At 41.5% G+C, this 22,134-nt stretch overlaps 2 protein-coding genes across 2 annotated transcripts in view; one reads left to right on the top strand and one right to left on the bottom strand.

The window, feature by feature from the left end:
- Positions 1-10,914, top strand: part of LOC137623617 (dnaJ homolog subfamily C member 4-like) — a 47,414-nt gene extending 36,500 nt beyond the window's left edge. The window contains exons 5-6 of the mRNA XM_068354453.1: positions 5,426-5,599; positions 6,602-10,914. Coding sequence (XP_068210554.1) covers positions 5,426-5,599; positions 6,602-6,761 — 334 coding nt within the window. The 3' untranslated portion in view covers positions 6,762-10,914. The remainder of the gene's footprint in view (positions 1-5,425; positions 5,600-6,601) is intronic.
- Positions 1-22,134, bottom strand: part of Nmdmc (NAD-dependent methylenetetrahydrofolate dehydrogenase) — a 140,676-nt gene that overhangs the window by 103,358 nt on the left and 15,184 nt on the right. The gene's annotated exons all lie outside the window — the stretch shown is intronic.

The raw sequence follows: 22,134 nt of genomic DNA, 5'->3' as shown, positions 1-22,134 counted from the left end.
AACGAGTTGGTACATTTTCATACCAGAGTGTCCTGTGGAACCAGGGACTGTTTTGACAACTCCTTTGGTCAAAGTTGCTCATAAGTAGCAGAGGCAAGGAAGAGGACAATGTCCTAAAAATCAATCATCTATACAAAAGATTAGCACCCAGTACTCTTAAATCTCGGCTAGTACAAGGGAGAGAAGGACAGTGGCTGCTAATAACCAGAAGCTAGACCTATAGACTCCCCCAAACCCCTCCTGCAATGGTGGCTGGTCAAAAAAAAAGTCACATAGTTTTCCCAGTTTGCTCTTAAGACAGATAAACATCTTGTTGAGGGTACATTATAAGGTTAACTTACACAGAAATGAAAAGTAGAATTACTTGAATATTTTCCTTTTAACTCCTGTCATAGGGGTAGGAGCCATGCAATGTACAAGTTGTAAATTTTACTAATCATTACCCTGATGATAACAAGCCCTTCCTGTTAACAAGTGGGATAGGATGGATGATTGTATAATTTCCCAAATTCATTTCTCGAACTATCCTTTGTAATATAGTATTTCTGACATCTTTTCTAAAAGAATTAAGTTTGATAAATGCCGGTTTCCCATAAACTCTTATTAACCTGGGCCACAAAAAATGCTGAAGTCTTCTTTCTTTGTTCCTTTCGAGGCCAGGAAGGTGATTTTTCCGGGATAAAATGAACCTTAGCCTCTTGGTCTACTGTGATTACCTACCACCAACAAGTAATTCTCCTACATAGGTAGTAGATTGGCCAGGGCACCAGTGACCCGTTGAGATACTACTACTAGAGTGTAATACATTGGATCCTTCTCTCTGGTTACGGTTCACTTTCCCCCGGCCTACACATACACAGAATAGTCTAGCCTATTCTTTACAGATTTATTCTTCTCTGTCCTCATACACCTGACAACACTGAATTACCAAACAAATTTTCACCCAAGGGGTTACCTACTGCACTGTAATTGTTCAGTGGCTCCTTTCCTCTTGGTAAGGGTAGAAGAGACTTTAGCTTTGGTAAGAAGCTCTTCTAGGAGAGGGACATTCCAAAATCAAACCATTGTTCTATAGTCTTAGGTAGTGCCATATCCTCTGTACCAAGGCCTTTCACTGTCTTGGGTTAAGAGTTCTCTTGCTTGGGGGTACACTTGGGCACACTATTCTATCTTATTTCTCTTCCTCTCGCTTAGTTAAAGTTTTTATGCTGTAGTTTATAAAGGAAATATTATTTTTGATACTGTTCTTAAGATATTTTATTTTTCCTTGTTTCCTTTACTCACTGGGCTATTTTCCCTGTTGGGGCCCCTGGGCCTATAGCATGCAGCTTTTCCAACTAGGGTTATAGCTTAGCAAGTAATAATAATAATGGAGAAAGGTTTGTATTTACATCTAACAAATTTTTAAACAAATATCTTGGCTGTACTATACAGTACAAACCCGAGTCCTTTAAATAGGGAGATGTTTTCAGTGAGAGCTGGAATGGCTGTCGAGTTAGCCAACGGCAGGTGGTAAGCTTGGGCTATAAGCCCTGCCCTCTCTACCTCTTAAAAGATCCTCTCCTTAACCTTTCGACTTAGGACTGTGGTTGGTAATTCAGGTAGGAAGTTCAACTTGAAGGACTTCGGTTTCTATAACTATGATAATGTATTATTTTGTCGCCATGTGTATCCGAACCTTTTGTCCTTTAAATAGGGAGACTCGCTGCTTAGTGCTTTTGAAATCCCCGTAGAACTAGACTGGTTGGTTCTTTTTCTTTCCAAGAAATGTCAATCTACTTGATCCTATAAGGGAGCAAAGATGATGATTCCAGCAACCTCCTATCTATCTCTCATAGTGATGAGTAGACTGATTGGGCGTGGGCTGAGGTTAATTGTACATGGTTAACCGAGGAATCCTTTCCTCGAAAAGGGGTAGCAGTTTAGAATGTAATACCTGCCGTATGATGATCAATGGTTTGGTATAAATTCCACCATTTTCCTACTCATTAGGGAAGATACTTCTTTAGAAAAAGAATGAACCTCAGAAGTGCCACTTAACAGCATCAAGTCAGATCTAGCATGTAAAGTTAATGATTGGTTTGCTCCCAAGAGAAGGGGCAAAAATATGAAGCAGAAAAGCAAGTCATTCTTCCCTTAATTCATGACTTGCATTTATACATTACCACAGACAAGATGCATCCTGTCCCAATGAGAAGCTAGGCTGGCTATACAGCTACTTGATCTGCCACCACAAGACCAAGCACAAAGATGTCAGTGGACTTGTGGGTATACTCTGTAGGTGGAAGGCTGTGAAGGTGGTCTTCTATTTCCAAAACCCCACTTTCAGTACCTGCAGACTGAAAGATTTCTCTTGAATCCTAGGGTGGGACCTATACCTCTGACTGAGCTCTGGTCCTAGCTGGTACATCAACTTTCTCAGCATTAGAGGCATATGCTACACGAATCGTCTCATGAAGCCAGAAAGAAGTTCTCTGCAGACAGCACACCAGACCTCACGGGGCACAAAAGCATCTCTCAATCACCACCCAACGCTTCATGAAGACAGGATGTGGAGGCAGTCTCGAACCGGGGGTTGTGTGCCTATGGGTTACGCATTTTGGCCTCAAAGCCACGCACGAAAGTAAAGGAGACCTTCCACCCCTCAGTGTGGGATACTAAGTAAGAGAGACCATGTAATTTGCCTATTCTTTTTTCTCATACAAAGGCTAGCAAAAAGGGAAGTCTTGGGGGTCGCAAAGGCTCGAATGGGATACATGCAAGAGCCTTGAGAATGAGGGTCACATCCAACTATAGGGGCGTGAGGTCTTGGGATGGGCAAGACTGCTTGAAGCTCCTCATGAATATAGATTACTCCCAAGGAGGAGAGGTCTATACTCTTAACGTTTGAGTGGTAACCTTTAACATCTATGACTGAGAGGTACTTCTCGATGAAGGAAGACGAAGAAGTCCATGATCTACGCTAGTTGCTCCAACTAGAGAGGTATCCCTTCTACAATACCAATTGCAGAAGATGGCCCACTTCTCTTGGTAAACAGCTGCAGAGGACCATCGTAGGTGCCAAGACATTTCCTCTGTAGTGCCTCATGAAAAGTTATTTGCCCAAAGGAGATCCTAAATTAGATAGCCTCCATCCATTTAGTTCCAGTGACTTCACAGAAGAGGGAGGGACCACTGAGGTAGTTATCTCTGGACCTCAACTATAAGTACCATACTAACAGATTGGGATATCACTCGGCATGAGGCAAACTGTAAGTCACCATAGTCATCCTAAGTCATGGAGTAATCAACACTCGGTTGGTTAGGGAATGGAGGAAAGGAGTATGCATCCAGGTGATCCCATGGGTGTTGGAATGTGTCCTTGAACACAACTAATGGGGCTAATGGGGGGCAAAGAACAGGAAACTGTGTGTTTAGCCGTGTGACAAACAGGTCGATCCTCTGAGAACACCACAGGGCAAGAAGCTTCTAAACTACTCAGGATGTAGGGACCCCTTTAGGGCACCAATTATTTTTAGATTTTTGCCAGTCTCTCTGTTACCTAACCCCTGCAAATGAGGGGCTGAAAAGATCGTGGGATGGGGGAGTAATAGTAGTCCATCATCCAGGTAGGAAGCATGATGGAGGGCAGAAAATCTCCTCTATCAACAAGGGAACAGAAAGTGTATAGTGTTGTGCACTCCTGAGCCATAACTCTGGCAGAGGAACCACTCAAGTGTCATCAATTTCCCTGCACCCCCACAAAAGAGAGGTGGTATTGAAAGCTCTTTCCCTACGACAACTGCTTGTCTTCGTGGACTTCTTCGACCACTTCTTCATATAAGAAGAATTTTCAAAATCGGAGTCTCAAGTCAGAGGAGGATGAGGAAAAAGAACGTGAATATTTCTTCCTCTTCCCAACTCTCATTCCAGGCTCTGCAAGCAGAGGAGTCAAGGTCTGTGCAACCAATGATGACGACACTCCGAGGCGAAAGACCACACTGATTGCTCCAAGAGGAATCATAAATACGGAGAGCATGTAGGTCACAAGGACAGAGGAAGCGGAATACATGGGATTACAGGCACACAGGTCAGGATGACGGGTAGAGGGGAAGGGGTTGTTAACACAGGTGCGACCTGGTTAGGGAAGTGATACATTTGGTAACACAGGGCTTTGAAGAAACACTCACTTCTTCCCCTAGAGCAAAACATCTACATATGTTGAAGATTTCAAGCTAGCATAGATGTCATTTTACTAGCCACAACAGTGCAGAGGTAGTCTTAACTACCAGCTACCTCAACAAAAACATAAGGAGGGCCAAGCCTTCACTGGGTCAAACTCTTCATCAGCAGTCTGCATGGAATGCAGACGAAGAATCTCTACGGTGAAGTCAGGGAGCCTCACACATCACCAAAACCTGAAAAGCCTGCCAATGCAAATCCAAGGGCTCCTTGCTCATAACTCATACTCCCCGGAGACCAAGATAGATAAGTATGTGCAGGAGTGGCGCTAGCAGATGCACTTAATGAAGGGATGGCAGAAGCAAGACTCCAGTGCCTTCTGTTTTATGTTGTCAAGATGACCCTGAAGGCTTCACTCTCTTCCTCTTCTTTGACTTCTTTACTGTTGTCAAGATAGACCCTTGAGAAGGCTTAGCTTACCTCCTCTTTCTTTAAAGTATTGCTTTCCACTATGCACAGGGCCACAACCTACACCTGCCACACGGGGATGATTACAAACAATCATGGCCCCCTACAAGAAGCGCAGAAAGAGGGGATCCTCAAACTGGTTGTAACGTCCACCTTTACGTTGGCAAGTACGAATCTCTTGCTTCACATCCTTCACAAAAGCAATCTACAACTAACATTCACTTCCTGAAAGAAAAAGATAATGAAAAGTTTGAGTAAGGAAACAACAGTATGTCCGTACTTGTTGCAAAGTCAGTATTTTTTGATAGGGGAAGAGGCGGAGCTTCTCGCCCGCGTTCACTACTTGTCGTTAATTACCTTCATAAATTCAGCAGGTGTTCCAGCTTGTGTTTAAAACATCTCCCTATTTAAAGATGAAAGGTTATTAAATCTTTGAAACAAAGCTAATTATTAAGATTAATTATATTTTTCCGAGCTAAACTTACTTGACAGGTTTGATTCTTAATGGACTCCACCATTCACCTTGAATTTTCAAATACTCCAGTCACCATTTTTTTTTTTTTTTTTTTTTTTTTTTTTTTATAGAATAACACTTTCTTAGTGAGCAAAAAGTTGATATCCCAAAATTGTGGTAAATGTTGAACATGAACATTATTACTTCTGACAATATGCATGCAGTGTTTGCTTGGCTTCAATACTTTGGTCAGTATAATTTATATAATTATAATTCAAATTTAACTCTTAAGCATTAAATTGTATAAAATACTTTGAAGTTCATACGTATATTTCATTTCAGTATCTTTAAAGATGAAACTTTATGGGAATCAAGAGACAAGAACGAGGACAAAAAATATGAAGGAAAACCGTATTATGGGATTAAAGGAATTGGTCGACTTCCAAATAATTACATAGCATTTGGTGTAATTATCTTCGCTCTTTTTGGAGGACTTTTACATTTCTTTTTAGCAATGTAAGTATATTAAGCTCTTACGTTTACATATCTTGTTTGTGGAATTACTAAAGAGTTAAGTTAATAAATTTATTGAGTTTTGTATTCATGCAAAACCTTAATTTTTATATAGCCTCTGCATGAATCACTAACTCCATAATTAGAAGAAATAAGAAATGCTCCCCATGGAAAATATGAATTGTGTATCTAATTGGTTCTTAATTTCTTCTTGAGGGCCATCTGGATTACTTATTATGATTGATGATCTGATCCCAACACAGTTCTTCCAAAATGTAATTTTCAAATCTTTCTCTTATGCTCATGATTATATTTTTCTTCTACATTCGCTATCTGTATTTTCATTGCTTTGTCTAAACATAATTCTAGCATTTTCAGTTAATTGTTTTATTCAGGTGACCTTCTTTCTTTTAGAGGTTTTCCTTACTTCCTGAAGGTGGGGAAGTTTATTTATTTCTCTTCAACACCTGTGAATATTATTTAGTACCTGTTCTTCTTCAGTTCATTCTGTATATTTTCCTATTATTTCCGTGTGTTTTGTTAAGTTGTTGTCATTCCATCATTACTTTGTTACATTCTCTGGTAGCTTCCATTCTTAATGTTTGATAGGTCATTTACCTGAACATCCATAAAGTTAAGTAGAAGACTGAAAGACAATTGCATTTGAAATCCTTGTGGCTCCAGTGCCAGTTGATCAGGCCAGACTTTCATTTATTAAATAGTCACAAACTTTAAGAACCTGGCCAAAGGAAGCTTGTTTATTGAAACTGAGTGAATTTTGAAGTCAGGACCAAAAGAGTGGAAGTTTCCGTCACTCTTTCTACTCGGAGTAGTTTGAATTCATCTTAAAGCCTTTTTCTACTCTCATGTTTGTGTGCCTGTGAACTTCATTTGATCTTTTTTTCTTTGATCGTCTGATTATCCTCCTATCCTTGTCTGTACTTTTGCTTTTATCTATTTTCCTTATTAATTTCATTGGATTACATAATCTCTTATTCTTTTCAGAAAGGGGTCTCAGTTTGCTTCAGCTCAGTTAGATAGAAGGGATAGAATTGCAAGCCAGACTTACAAAGAGGTAAGAGAACGAGCAGTTAGGAATGGCAGCGAACTGCAGCTTGCACTGTTACGGGAAAAAATAGACGTTCCTAATCCAAAAAATAAGTAGGATGTGTGAAATAGGAATGGATGAGTAAATAAAAGTCAGTATGTTTGAAGATATACCGGTATTATATTTGTATATGAAACTTAATGGCCTTGTGATTTAGGAGTAAGATGTATATACTGTACAGTACTGTATATACGTACGTAAAAAGTTATGTCGATTGTGTTGTAAAACCTATTTTTTTTGGGGGGGGGGGGTGAATGATTTGAGCTATGCATAACATTGGCAATTACTCTAAATTTAACGTAACTCATGGGCGTCATCTGCAGGACACATATTCCCTCAGTTTTATTCATGGTGGTAACAACATATCAATTGTCCACCACCCCCCCTTTTTCCCACCAAGTTCTATAAAATAGATCCTGGAAAGGATTCTTTTGATAATATAATGAAATAGATACTCAACACACTAGTGTAAAATATTGAAGTAATAAAGAAATAATTATATAATTTTTCATAGGTTATTATTATTATCATTATTACTATAAGCTAAGCTATAACCCTAATTGGAAAAGCATGATGCTATAAACCCTAGGGCTCCAGCAGGGAAACATAGCCCAGTAAGGAAAGGAAACAATGAAATAAACTACAAAAGGAGTAATAAATAATAAAAATAAAATATACAAAGAACAATAAAAACGTTAAATTAGATCTTTCATATATAAACTTAAAAATGCCAGGAGAGAAATAAGATAGAACAATGTACCTGAGTGTACCCTCAAGCAAGATAACTCTAATCCAAGACAGTGGAAGGCCATGGTACAGAGTCTATGGCACTACCCAAGACTAGAAAACAATTGTTTTATTTTGGACTGTTCTAGAAGAGCTGCTTACCATAGCTAAAGAGTCTCTTCTATCCCTACGAAGAGGAAAGCAGCCACCGAACAATTACATTGCAGTAGTTAACTCCTTGGGCGAAAAAGAATTTTTTGGTAATCTCAGTGTTGTCAGGTGTATGAGGACAGGAGAATGTGGAAAGATTGGCCAGTCTCTTCGTGTATGTGTAGGCAAAGATAAAATGTGCCGTAACTAGAGAGAGGGATCCAATGTAATACTGTCTGGCCAGTTAAAGGACCCGATAATTCTCTAGCGGTAGTATCTCAAGCAGTGGCTGGTGCCTTGGCCAGCCTATTACCTGGTTGGTCAGATTCATTTTTCTCATTTAAATTTTGACTGATATATCCTTGTTTACAAAGGAAATCTGCAGAAAAAAAGTTTTGCAGCATCCACCCGAATGTTTATCATTATTTTTCCGCCATCTAAGCCTTTGATTTACCTTTTAGACATTATGATGGGTCTCAGGAATAGCCTTTCATTTGTGCAGAGGAGTATTATAGACTTCATCTGATCTTACAATGTACCACAACTCAAGTGAAATGCTTTTACCTAGGTCATATGAGGATAAGTCAAGCAATATCCAGAACTTGACGATTCTTCAAGGATCGTGACTTGCTACATCTGGCTTGGAATTTCAGGTTATTGCATTTTTGGCTAGGAGAGCATATTTGTTTTATGTTCCAATCAGGATTTTTAATGAGAAGAATTTGTTGTACAGCTAAAAGTCCTTTTTGAATATTTACGTATGTGAATATGGTCCAGTATGCAACCATTTTCCTATCTGAGTACTTATTTAAAGTATTTAGTTTTTCTTCAAAAATTCTAGGGAAAGCTATTTATTTTAGTATCTAATTTATGGTATTTCTACCATTTCCTATATTTTTCAAAGGAAAAAATTACGGTATCTGAATCTTATATACCATAAGGTACTGTATTCGTGCATGAATGTTTGCTGTACGTCTCTCAAAGGTATTTTTTTATTCTTTGTATGTTCGTTTATACCTTTACAATTTTTAGGTTATGATTATGCTGCAATATGGATAAAGTGTCAGACAATGACTAAATAGGCAAAAAGCAAAATACAGACGAGAATATATTATGTTAGTCTTGTTCATGTGTGCGCATTTTGGTACATGAAGTATATATTATGTGTGTGTATGGAATATCTTTGGATTCACTACTGTTTAGTAGATGACCCCGAAATATGATAATTATGTCCTCATGAGACATAGTGGTGAGTAAAATTAACGCTAAAAGCCCATACGGTACATGTGCATAGTAAAGTATTCAATCAATCTCCACAAAAAACTGAAGCCCAATTTCTCAAAATATGAAATTTTCATATAAAAATACTACTTTCTTAAATACTGAGCAATTTTTGTTAAAAGTGTTGAACAATATGGATTTTTTACCAGTCAATCTGTACATTCTTTTTAGAAAAACTGAAAAACTTCCATATGAAAAAGTCACCCTTAAAGCAACTTCTAGATGTTTATAAAATACATATAAAAACCTTAATATGCTTAGGAAACTTCCAAAGAACAACTTTTAGCAACATCCCATTCCTTAAAGCAGGAAATTGATTTCTTCCATAATCAGTTCAATGGTTTTCATATTGAGGACTACTGAAAGGCGTTTGCAAATATGGTGCCGCAAATTCCAAAAATTTTCCCACAGGTTGGGTACTTGCCGAGACTTATTTTGGTCTCCAGCAAGTTCATGTGCGGTTGACAATTCATTCAGTGCAGGAACACTAGGCTGTCCGCAAATGAATTGCTTCCATGCTCGTCTATCCTCCACTAATATGTACTTCCTTTCTACTCTATGTTTGGAAAATTATCTTTTTATACTTCCAACAATCAGTTCCTTCAGTATTGTCCTCTTTTATATTATCTTATGCTCATCCACTTTTACTGTCACAATTAGTACACAACTGTACATGAGAATTCTTGTTACTCATTTATTAATTATCTCTCTGCTACTATCCTTAACCTTTGTTATTAAAAATAACTTTAGAGTAAAAGAATTTGATTCTTACGGGAGACTCAATTTAGACTCTCCATGGTGTCCTATAAATCCTATAGTATACTGCACCATCAAATGTTTATTTGTATCCTTATTACTTAAAACTGTATATTATGGACTTATAATCTTGTCGACTGTCTAATACTGTTGATAAATCTAATATCATCCATATATTTATATGGCATTAAATACAGTACATCAAAACATGTTCATTTCTTCAATGAACCCAGCTGCATAGGCTCTTTTTCGCTTGCTAATATTACCCATAAAATTTTCAGAATCCCCCCCCCCCTTTCTATAGAGGCCAGATGATGCCCCTGAGAAGTTATTTTGTATGCAAGGACTATGATTTTTTTCTTTTGTTTTTAGTCTTTCTGATAAGTGATAAAAAAGCTATTGCCCTAGTTGTGCATCATAGTGCCAATCAACATACAGTACTATAGATTACTTCAACACTATTATGTTTGCATGTTGATGTTTATGTCTCTTCACAAACGGTTTATAAATAGTTATATCCTGTGTTCATGTAGTCTTTAGTTCAACTATTTGACAGGTTTTGGATGGAAATGTTTTGAGTAGTAAAGGTAGTGGGAATGTATAGACAAGTTGCAGCATTTAACTTACATTTTTTTTAATTTAAACTCATTTGAAATCTCACTAGAAGTTTATCAAGCTAATAGAAAAAAATAACCAGTTTATTCAAGTCTTCTATTGATTACAGTAATTTGTAATCATGGATATGTAAATTGTCATGAAATAGTTTCAATCGCAGTGAATGTACATTCCAGGGTATGGAATTGTGCGTAAAGCTCAAAACTAACAGGTGGTGTAAATATGTAAATTTTACAAAACTGAAACTGTACATTACATAAAATTTAAGAATTTCTCCATACTTTGGCTCTCCTGACAGAGTTACATGTAAGGTTGCCATGTTATACTGTACCAATATTGTTTATTATGGTTTGAAAATTTTATGGAATGGCAAAACATGTCTCTTAAGCTTATGAGACATAACATTGTTTTTATAGGTGCTCTTTTAATTAAAAAAAATATTTATATTCTTTGAAAAATATACCTCAGTAAAAGTTTTTTCTTTTTAATATTACACATCACTTTATTGTAAGTGATGGTGTACCTAAGTAATTATCTAAATATATAAATGATGAATAATTTCAGTGTTGCCAGCACATTTCAAATTTGTATAAGGATTAGTTAGCTCTGTTTTCAATAAAATGTATCAGAATATGTTTGTGATATTGCTTTTTGATACAATAAATAAAACTCTACTTGTAAATTCATTGGAATTTATTAGCCTGTAATTTAAAATTGCCATTTTCTTCAGTGTATTTTATTCCAATGAAATACAATAAATTTACAAAAGTAATTTGAGTTTTCCTAGCCATACAAACCTCAGTCTTTTAATTAGGGAGATTTTTTCGGCGCAAGCTGGAATCGATCTTTTGTGTGATCCAACTAGCAAGGGTGCGGTGGGAGAAGCCCCGGCCCCTCTCCAGTCGGAGAAGACTCACTTTTGATGTTTTGTCCCAGGACTTGAAGAAGGGTGGTTGAGGAGGGAAGTTGGATTGAAGAACTCAGATTGTATGGCTAGGAAAAATATGAATTACTTTGAAAATTTATTTGTTCCTACATATGCAAACGTCCTTTAATTATGGAGACTCGCTGCTTAGAGGGTTGGAAGTTCCATGAAACCAAAACTAGAAGGTTGCAATTCTTTCCTGAAGTGTTTAATGCTCGAGTTGTGAAGTGAGAACCACTGACACCCTTATTTGTTTTCCATAAGGTGAAAAACTGATAGAAGCTAGGTTATACATGTAAAAATGTACCAGATCAACCCAAAGAAACCTTTTTCCCAAAGGGAACGTCATATAGAATTGAATATCAAATAGAGTAATTGATTAATGGGTTGGCATATGATTCACCATCCTGCTGCTTAACAAGGGGGCTTGGGAAAACTCTTCTTTTGATATGAAGAATGGTTCTCTGAAGTGAAAATGATATTTTGATTATAAAATAAATTTTTGAATATACTTACCCGGTGAATATATAATGGCTGACGTCTCCGACGGCTCGACAGATTCCAAAAACTCGCGAGCGATCACCGTGAAGGTTGCGGGTGTGACCACCAGCGCCGACTATCGGCCAGATACCGCATATACTTGTCAATTTCTCCAGTTCTTCTCAGTCCGCTGGGTCTCTATCGGGGAGGAAGGGAGGGCCTTTAATTTATATATTCACCGGGTAAGTATATTCAAAAATTTATTTTATAATCAAAATATCATTTTTAAATATTAAACTTAGCCGGTGAATATATAATAGCTGACTCACCCATGGTGGTGGGTAGAGACCAGTATTAATACAATAAAGGCATATATGCTCAAGAGTTTTTTGACAATATTTCATAAAAAACCAACTTAAGTATAGGTACCTGGTAAGGAAGCTGACTCTGATGATTACTTTGCCTCATTAGTCTGCTTTCCTCACGAAGCCCAGCCATCCTCTCAGGATGCTGAAAGACTCCCAGGAGCTGTTAGATCCAGGGCGAACACCCCTATAACAGGACCTCATCAATACCCTTAATCTGGGCGCTCTCAAGAAACAACATTTTGACCACCCGCCAAATCAAAAAGATTGCGAAAGACTTCTTAGTCTCCCGTACAACCCAAAATAAGAATAAAAATTTCAAGAGTAGATTAAAAGGATATTGGGATTAAGGGAATGTAGTGGTAGAGCCTTCACCCACTACTGCACTCGCTGCTACGAATGGTCCCAGTGTGTAGCAGTCCTCATAAAGAGTCTGGACATCTTTCAAGTAATATGAAGCGAATACCGACTTGCCTCTCCAAAAGGTCGCGTCCATAATACTTTTAATGGATCTATTTTGCTTAAACGCTACTGAAGTTGCTATCGCTCTGACTTCATGAGCCTTGACTTTAAGTAAATTACGATCCTTCTCACTTAAATGAGTGTGCCTCCCGAATCAAAAGTCTAATAAAATAAGACCACGCATTCTTAGACATGGGCAAAGAGGGCTTTTTAACGGAGCACCATAAAGCCTCTGAACAACCTCGCAGCGGTTTAGCTCTGGAAAAATAAAATTTAAGAGCTCTAACGGGGCACAGCACTCTTTCAACTTCATTCCCCACAATCTCGGAAAGACTGGGGATATCAAATGATTTAGGCCAAGGACGAGACGGAAGTCCATTCTTGGCCAAAAAACCAACTTGAAGAGCGCATACTGCTTTATTAGTGGAGAAGCCGATGTTCTTGCTAAAAGCATGTATCTCACTAACCCTTTTAGCCGAAGCCAAGCACACCAAAAAAAAAGTGTCTTGAGGGTAAGATCCTTCAGGGAGGCTGAATTTAATGGTTCAAACCTGTTTGACATAAGGAACCGTAGGACCACGTCCAAGTTCCAAGCAGGAGTCGAAATATGACGTTTCTTGGAAGTCTCGAAAGACTTAAGCAGGTCTTGGAGATCTTTGATATTAGAAAGATCCAAACCCCTATGACTGAAAACAGAAGCTAACATGCTTCTGTAGCCTTTAATGGTGGATGCAGAAGAGGGAGCGACCGTTTCTCAGATAAAGCAGAAAATCTGCAATCTGATCTACAGAGGCACTTGGAAGAGGAAATAGAGGAGGACTTGCACCAGTCTCTAAATACCTCCCATTTCGACTGATAGATCCTGATGGTAGAGGATCTTCTAGCCCTCGCGATCGCTCTAGCTGCCTCCTTCGAAAACCCTCGAGCTCAAGAGAGTCTTTCGATAGTCTGAAGGCAGTTAGACAAAGCGTGGGGAGGCTTTGATGAAATCTCTTTACGTGAGGCTGTCGCAAGAGATCCAGCCGCAACGGCAGACTTCTTGGAACGTCTACCAGCCATAGAAGTACCTCTGTGAACCACTCTCTCGCGGGCCAGCGTGGAGCAACCAACATCAACCTGGTCCCTTCGTGAGAGGTGAACTTCTGCAGCACCTTGTTTAGGATCTTGAAAGGTGGAAAGGCATAAACGTCCAGGTGAGACCAGTCCAGCAGGAAAGCGTCTATGTGGGCTGCCTCTGGATCCGGAACTGGAAAGCAGTAAGTCAAGAGCCTCTTTGTCAGTGAAGTCGCAAAAAGATCTATGGTGGGTTGACCCCATGTCATCCATAGCTTCTCGCACACAGTCTTGTGCAACGTCCACTCCATGGAGATGACTTGTCCTCTTCTGCTGAGGCAGTCCGCCAAGACATTCATTTTTCCTTGCACAAATCTCGCCAAAGGAGGGATGTTACTTGCCTTAAATGGAGTTCCTTCTTATCCGTGGACCAAAGACCCGAGCATTCCAGACTGTCCAGTGGAGCTCCCTAACCCAAATCCGATGCATCTGAATACAACACATGGTTTGGGTTCTTGATCGCAAGAGAAAGACCTTCTCGAAGTCTGATGTTGCTGTCCCACCAAGTCAGACATGTCTAGACTGAGTTGGAGATTGGGAAAGAGATACTTTCTAAGCCCTTCTCCTTGTTCCAATGGTTTAGGTGAAATTGGAGAGGGCAAAGGTTGAGTCTCCCCAGAGAGATAAACTACTCCAGCGATGAAAGAGTTCCCACGAGGCTAGTTCAAACTCTTACAGAGCAACTGTTTTTCTCTTGCAAGTGAAGGACTTTTAACAGAGCTTGTTCCACTCTTGTGGGAGACGAAAAGGCCCGAAAAATCAGACACTGTATCTCCATTCCCAAATAAAGAATAGTCTGGGATGGGGTACTGTAAGTTACGACTTCTCTACGTTCACTATGAGACCTAGTTCCTTGGTTAGGTCTAATGTCCATTAGAGGCTCTCCAGACAGCGATATAATGACGACGCCCTGATTAGCCAGTCGTCAAAATAAAGGGAGGCTCTGAATCCTCAAAAAATGTAGAAAGCTTGCTACATTTTGCAAGGGCCTTGTAAAAACAAGAAGAGCAGGAATGAGGCCGAAGTACAGTGCTCGAAAATGGTACATTACTTTCCCGTCCACAAACCTCAGACGTTGTTGAAAGTTTGGATGAATCGGGATGTGGAAGTATGCATCCTGAAGGTCGAGAGAGACCATCCAGTCGCCTTCCCTTACTGCTGCCAAGACAGATTTGGTAGTCTTCATCGTGAAGTTTGTCTTGACAATGAACACATTGAGCGCACTTACATCTTAAGTACTCCTGCAGTGAACGTGGCTGCCAGATCATTGGAGCCATCCCTGATAGCCTTGTTCCTGCAGTGAACGTGGCTGCCAGATCATTGGAGCCATCCCTGATAGCCTTGTTCATGCATGACATAATTGTACAGCAATACATTGACAGCTGGAGAGACCTTCTTACTTAAGGCTCCCAGGGACCAATCCAACAAATAAAAACTTCAAACGCTCGAAAAAAGTCCTAACAGGAGATGGTCTAGCTCTGAAGCCGACCATAAAATCTTGGAGCGTCTCATGGCTAGACGACGAGGAGAGTCCACAAGGCTTAAGAAGTCTCCCTGGGCAGAGGCAGGTACTCCCAAGCCGAGAACTTCTCCTCGAGCTTCTCCTGTGTCACACCAGATGCCCGAGCGAGAAGCTAATTAAGGAGGAAAAGCAAAAGCAGACTTTCCTAAACTTCTCCTGGATTCCAACCAGTCTCCCAGTAAGAGCATGGCCCTCTTGGAAGAACAAGAGAGAACTGACTTCGTAAAAGTAGGCGTCAAAGAAAGTCTAGGACAAAATTTCACTAAAGAAATTCATAATTAAAATACAAGGGATTGTTGGACCACCCTAGGTTACTCCTCTTCTGAATGACTCCCCAAAGGTACATTAGTTGAAAGGGGGTCATCAACTTCTTCAGAAGGCACATCATCTGATAAATCTAAAGTCTTGCGAGAAGGAGATTTATATTCAGAATGACGTGAAGGAAAAGCCTGACAGGCTACATCAACTTGTATATGAACAGAAGTTAAAGTTGGAGGGTCGATGTCACGTTGTGACTGCAGAGAATGTTATTCTACTACACGTCGTGACAGAAGTAACTGACGTTCAAACGTCCCGTAGTAACAGCGGTGACTGCTGTTCGATGCTATATCGTGACTACGATGACTGACCCTCGACGTCACGTCATGTCTACGGTGTCTACCGCTCAACGTCACGTCGTGTCTGCGGTGTCTGCATCTCAACGTCACGCTGTGACTGCGGTGGCTGACGTTCAAAGCGATCAAAGTTACATCGAGATTTATGCTCCGCATCTCGCTTAACAGCAAAGCTGTCACTAGAGATAACGTCAGCGTGGCGTAACAAAGCTCGTCTAGAAGGTTGAAGACCCGAATCACGTATCCCAGAACCGTGACGTACAAAAAGCAAAGGATCCTTTCGCACAGGAACAGGATCGAAAGCTTCTAATGAAGAAGAAAGCTTTAACAGCAAATCTAACTTCGGATCAACCTGTGACTGCAGTGGCTGACGTTCAAACGTCACGTAGTAAACAGCAGTTTACTACGTGACTGACACTTGATGTCACGTTGTGTCTACAGTGTCTACCGCTCAACGTCACGTCGAGTCTGTGGCAGAAACGTCTGTACATGAACGTCATCGCTATGAACGGGACTCTTATTATGACTACAGCTAGGACGTTGAACTTGTTCTGAAGGAACTAATAAACGTTTCAACCGTCTCGAAACTTTACGCCCAGGCTTTTAAAGAGACGAATCATCGGAAGACGAGGAGAAACTTCGTCTCTCCTGTCTTATGGCAAGGACGTGCTTGCCGAGCAACGTCTGATACCTTTGACGGAACGTCTGTTCGTTGGTTTACACTCCTCACTCCCTTAGGTCCTACGACATTCCTTCTCCCTGGTGCAGGGGAGCCTGAAAGAGGTCTCGGACAAGCACGAACAAACGAACCCTCCGCAACACAGAACATGTTTTTTGCACTTACTTCACTGATATCGTATTTTTCAATAATTTTACATTAGACATGAATAAAACTGATTTCTACCTGAAGCACGCAATTCTCCCTTACATCAAAAGGTTAGAATTGCGAAATGAGTCGTATAATGTAAGCACATTAGTACAAAATGAAACACACTTGCAAAAATCAATAAACATATACATATATATCGAATAAAACGGAAATATATAAAGTTAAAAAGATCAGTGACTGGGGAGGAGACTAAACACTAGTTCACTAAGGACTACGTTTTCAATCTCTCACCGTACAGTGCCTTGGGACGAGAATAAAAACTAAAACGTTTTATCCTCTCTCCCCGTACAGAGACTTGGGACGAGAGTAAAAAAAAAACTGAATCGAGAACAACGTTACTCGCTCCCAAACTCCTTGTACAGAGACTTGGGACGAGAATAAAGATCGGATCGTTCTCTCTCTCTCTCCGTCTCTCTCTCTCTCTCTCTCTTGTCACTCACAAGAGAATGGCCCACTCACCCTTCGTCAATAACAGGTTATTTGACTAAAGGAAAAAACTGAAAGGACTAAGAAATTGAAAATTAACAAGTTCCTTTAAATTAGTATCTAAAACACTTCAGTTTGAAAGAAGAATGAACAAAACGTCAAAATCGATTTACTCTTTCTGCAAAGTGAAACCGTGATTCTCTCTTTCTCTATCGTAACGATAGAGCGCAAACTGCGTAGCATAAATAAACCAAACGTTAGTTCATCTTTGAAAAAACAGCACGAAGACTATTCAAAGAATATATTTCTTAAAATATTTTCTAAAAAATATTCATTTCATCACTCTTACAGAGCAACTGTTTTAAACTAAACAAAAATGTTATTTTCATTAGTAAAATAAATTTTTGAATATACTTACCCGATGATCATATAGCTGTCAGCTCTGCTGCCCGACAGAAAAACCTACGGGCGGAATACGCCAGCGATCGCTTTACAGGTGGGGGTGTACATCAACAGCGCCATCTGTCGAGTAGGTACTCAAGTACTCTATGTCAACACAGAACCAATTTTCTCCTCGGTCCACTGGGTCTCTATTGGGGAGGAAGGGTGGGTCCTTTAATTTATGATCATCGGGTAAGTATATTAAAAAATTTATTTTACTAATGAAAATAACATTTTTCAATATTAAACTTACCCGATGATCATATAGCTGATTCACACCCAGGGGGGTGGGTAGAGACCAGCATATATGTTAACATTAAGAGCTAAGTATTCCGTATTTCATTTTAGCAGTTATTCAAAATAACAAACATAAAATTAATAAGTACCTGGTAAGGAAGTCGACTTGAACAATTACTCTGCCTTTTTAAGTACGTCTTCCTTACTGAGCCTCGCGATCCTCACAGGATGCTGAGGGACTCCTAGGAGCTGAAGTATGAAGGGCTGCAACCCATACTAAAGGACCTCATCACAACCTCTAATCTAGGCGCTTCTCAAGAAAGAATTTGACCACCCGCCAAATCAACCAGGATGCGAAAGGCTTCTTAGCCTTCCGGACAACCCAAAAAACAACAATAAAAAGCATTTCAAGAGAAAGATTAAAAAAGGTTATGGGATTATGGGAATGTAGTGGCTGAGCCCTCACCCACTACTGCACTCGCTGCTACGAATGGTCCCAGGGTGTAGCAGTTCTCGTAAAGAGACTGGACATCTTTAAGGTAAAATGATGCGAACACTGACTTGCTTCTCCAATAGGTTGCATCCATTACACTCTGCAGAGATCTGTTTTGTTTGAAGGCCACTGAAGTTGCGACAGCTCTAACTTCATGTGTCCTTACCTTCAGCAAAGCATGGTCCTCCTCATTCAGATGGGAATGAGCTTCTCGAATTAAAAGTCTGATATAATAAGAAACTGCATTCTTCGACATTGGTAAAGAAGGTTTCTTAATGGCGCACCATAAAGCTTCTGATTGTCCACGTAATGGCTTAGTCCGTTTCAAATAGTACTTAAGAGCTCTTACCGGGCATAGTACTCTTTCTTGTTCATTTCCAACCAAATTAGCAAGGCTTGGAATATCGAACGATTTGGGCCAAGGACGAGAAGGAAGTTCGTTTTTGGCTAAAAAAACCAAGCTGTAAGGAACATGTAGCCGTTTCAGATGTAAATCCAATGTTCCTGCTGAAGGCGTGTATCTCACCGACTCTTTTAGCTGTTGCTAAGCAGACGAGGAAAAGAGTTTTCAAAGTGAGATCTTTAAAAGAGGCTGATTGAAGTGGCTCGAACCTTGCTGACATAAGGAATCTTAGTACCACGTCTAAGTTCCAACCTGGTGTGGCCAACCGACGCTCCTTCGAGGTCTCAAAAGACTTAAGGAGGTCCTGTAGATCTTTGTTGTTGGAAAGATCTAAGCCTCTGTGACGGAAGACTGCTGCCAACATGCTTCTGTAACCCTTGATCGTGGGAGCTGAAAGGGATCTTTCCTTCCTTAGGTATAAAAGGAAGTCAGCTATCTGAGTTACAGAGGTACTGGTTGAGGATACTGATTTGGACTTGCACCAACATCGGAAGACTTCCCACTTCGACTGGTAGACTTTGAGAGTGGATGTCCTCCTTGCTCTAGCAATCGCTCTGGCTGCCTCCTTCGAAAAGCCTCTAGCTCTCGAGAGTCTTTCGATAGTCTGAAGGCAGTCAGACGAAGAGCGTGGAGGCTTGGGTGTACCTTCTTTACATGCGGCTGACGCAGAAGGTCCACTCTTAGAGGAAGTGTTCTGGGAACGTCTACTAGCCATTGCAGTACCTCGGTGAACCATTCTCTCGCGGGCCAGAGGGGAGCAACCAACGTCAACCTTGTCCCTTCGTGAGAGGCGAACTTCTGCAGTACTCTGTTGACAATCTTGAACGGGGGGAACGCATAAAGGTCTAGATGGGACCAATCCAGAAGAAAGGCATCTATGTGAACTGCTGCTGGGTCCGGAATCGGTGAACAATAATTTGGGAGCCTCTTGGTCATCGAGGTTGCGAACAGATCTATGGTGGGTTGGCCCCACAATGCCCATAGTTTGTTGCATACATTCTTGTGAAGGGTCCACTCTGTTGGGATGATTTGACCCTTCCGGCTGAGGCAGTCTGCCATGACATTCATGTCGCCTTGAATGAACCTCGTTACTAGGGATATGTTTCGATCTCTTGACCAGGTGAGGAGGTCCCTTGCGATCTCGTACAACTTCATCGAATGAGTCCCTCCTTGCTTGGAGATGTACGCCAGGGCTGTGGTGTTGTCGGAGTTCACCTCCACCACTTTGCCTAGAAGGAGGGACTTGAAGCTTCTCAAGGCCAGATGAACTGCCAGTAGCTCCTTGCAGTTGATGTGTAACTCGCTTTGAACCGCATTCCACGTGCCCGAGCATTCCCGACCGTCCAACGTCGCACCCCAGCCCGTGTCCGATGCGTCCGAGAAGAGAAGGTGGTCGGGGGTCTGAACAGCCAGTGGCAGACCCTCCCTGAGGAGAATGTTGTTCTTCCACCAAGTCAGTGACGACTTCATCTTCTCGGAAATAGGAACCGAGACTGCTTCTAGCGTCTTGTCCTTTCTCCAGTGAGCAGTTAAGTGAAATTGAAGGGGGCGAAGGTGGAGTCTCCCTAACGCGATGAACTGGTCCAGTGATGAAAGCGTCCCTATCAGACTCATCCACTGTCTGACTGAACATCGGTCCTTCTTCAGCATGGACTGGATGCATTCTTGGGCTTGACTGATTCTGGGGGCCGACGGAAAAGCCCGAAAAGCTTGACTCTGAATCTCCATTCCTAGGTAAACTATAGTTTGGGATGGGACGAGTTGGGACTTTTCTATATTGACCAGGAGACCCAATTCCTTGGTCAGATCTAGAGTCCACTGTAGATTCTCCAGACAGCGACGACTTGACGGAGCTCTTAAAAGCCAGTCGTCCAAATAGAGGGAGGCTCTGATGTTTGCTAAGTGCAGGAATTTGGCAATATTCCTCATCAGTTTGGTAAAAACTAGAGGTGCCGTGCTTAGGCCAAAGCACAGGGCTTGGAACTGGTATACAACCTTCCCGAAAACGAACCTTAGAAAAGGTTGGGAATCTGGGTGGATGGGGACGTGAAAGTAAGCGTCCTTTAGGTCTAACGAGACCATCCAGTCTTCCTTCCTGACCGATGCTAGAACCGACTTTGTCGTCTCCATGGTGAACGTCTGCTTTGTGACAAAGACATTCAGAGAACTGACGTCTAGCACCGGTCTCCACCCTCCTGTCTTCTTCGGCACTAAGAAGAGGCGGTTGTAGAAGCCCGGGGATTGATGGTCCCGGACTATGACTACCGCTCCCTTTTGAAGTAAGAGAGACACCTCTTGCTGTAAAGCTAGCCTCTTGTCCTCCTCTCTGTACCTGGGAGAGAGGTTGATGGGAGTCGTTGCTAGAGGGGGCTTGCGCAAGAATGGAATCTTGTACCCCTCCCTGAGTAACTTCACAGACTGTACATCTGCGCCCCTGTTCTCCCAGGCCTGCCAGTAGTTCTTGAGCCTGGCTCCCACTGCTGTCTGAAGAAGGTGGCAGTCAGACTCTGCCTCTAGAGGACTTGGAACCCTTCTTCTCGCTCCCACGTTGACTTCCGGCACGAGCACCTCCTCTGCTGGAGGCTCTGCCACGAAAGGGCGGAATGAACCTTGACGCTGGAGTGTCCATCCTGGGTCTAGGTACGGAGGGCAAAGGGGTGACTTTGCGTGCGGATGACGCCACCAGGTCATGGGTGTCTTTCTGGATCAAGGAGGCAGCAATCTCCTTGATCAACTCTTCAGGGAAGAGACACTTCGAGAGTGGAGCAAACATAAGCTCCGACTTTTGACATGGGGTGACTCCAGCTGACAAGAAGGAGCAAAGGTGATCTCGCTTCTTGAGGACCCCAGACACGAAAGAAGCCGCAAGCTCACTAGAACCATCCCGAATGGCTTTGTCCATGCAGGACATGATGAGCATGGAAGTTTCCTTATCAGAAGGGGAGGTCTTCCTGCTCAACGCTCCCAAACACCAGTCCAAGAAGTTAAAGACTTCGAATGCGCGGAAAACCCCCTTCATAAGATGGTCCATGTCTGAAGGAGTCCAGCAAATCTTGGAGCGTCTCATAGCCAGCCTGCGGGGAGAGTCTACCAGACTTGAGAAGTCGCCCTGGGCAGAGGCAGGAACTCCCAAGCCGAGAACTTCTCCCGTGGCATACCAGACGCTAGATCTGGAAGCAAGCTTGACCGGGGGAAACATGAAGGATGTCTTCCCAAGTTGCTTCTTGGACTGCAACCACTCTCCCAGTACCCTTAAAGCTCTCTTGGACGAGCGAGCGAGTACGAGCTTCGTAAAGGCAGGAGCTGCTGACTGCATGCCTAAAGCGAACTCAGAGGGAGGCGAGCGTGGTGCTGCAGACACAAACTGGTCCGGATATAAATCCTTAAAGAGCGCAAGCACTTTCCTAAAGTCTAAGGAGGGAGGCGTGGTCTTGGGTTCTTCGATGTCCGAGTGTTGGTCGTCAAGATGTGCAGCTTCGTCATCATCAGAGATACCATCGTCTGAATGTTGAGGAGGAAGAGACAACGGAGT

This window comes from Palaemon carinicauda, chromosome 2 (genome assembly GCF_036898095.1).
Source record: "Palaemon carinicauda isolate YSFRI2023 chromosome 2, ASM3689809v2, whole genome shotgun sequence".
NCBI classification, from domain to species: domain Eukaryota; kingdom Metazoa; phylum Arthropoda; class Malacostraca; order Decapoda; family Palaemonidae; genus Palaemon; species Palaemon carinicauda.
Note: the sequence above shows the minus strand (reverse complement) of the source record. Positions and strands in the feature narration are given on the sequence as shown.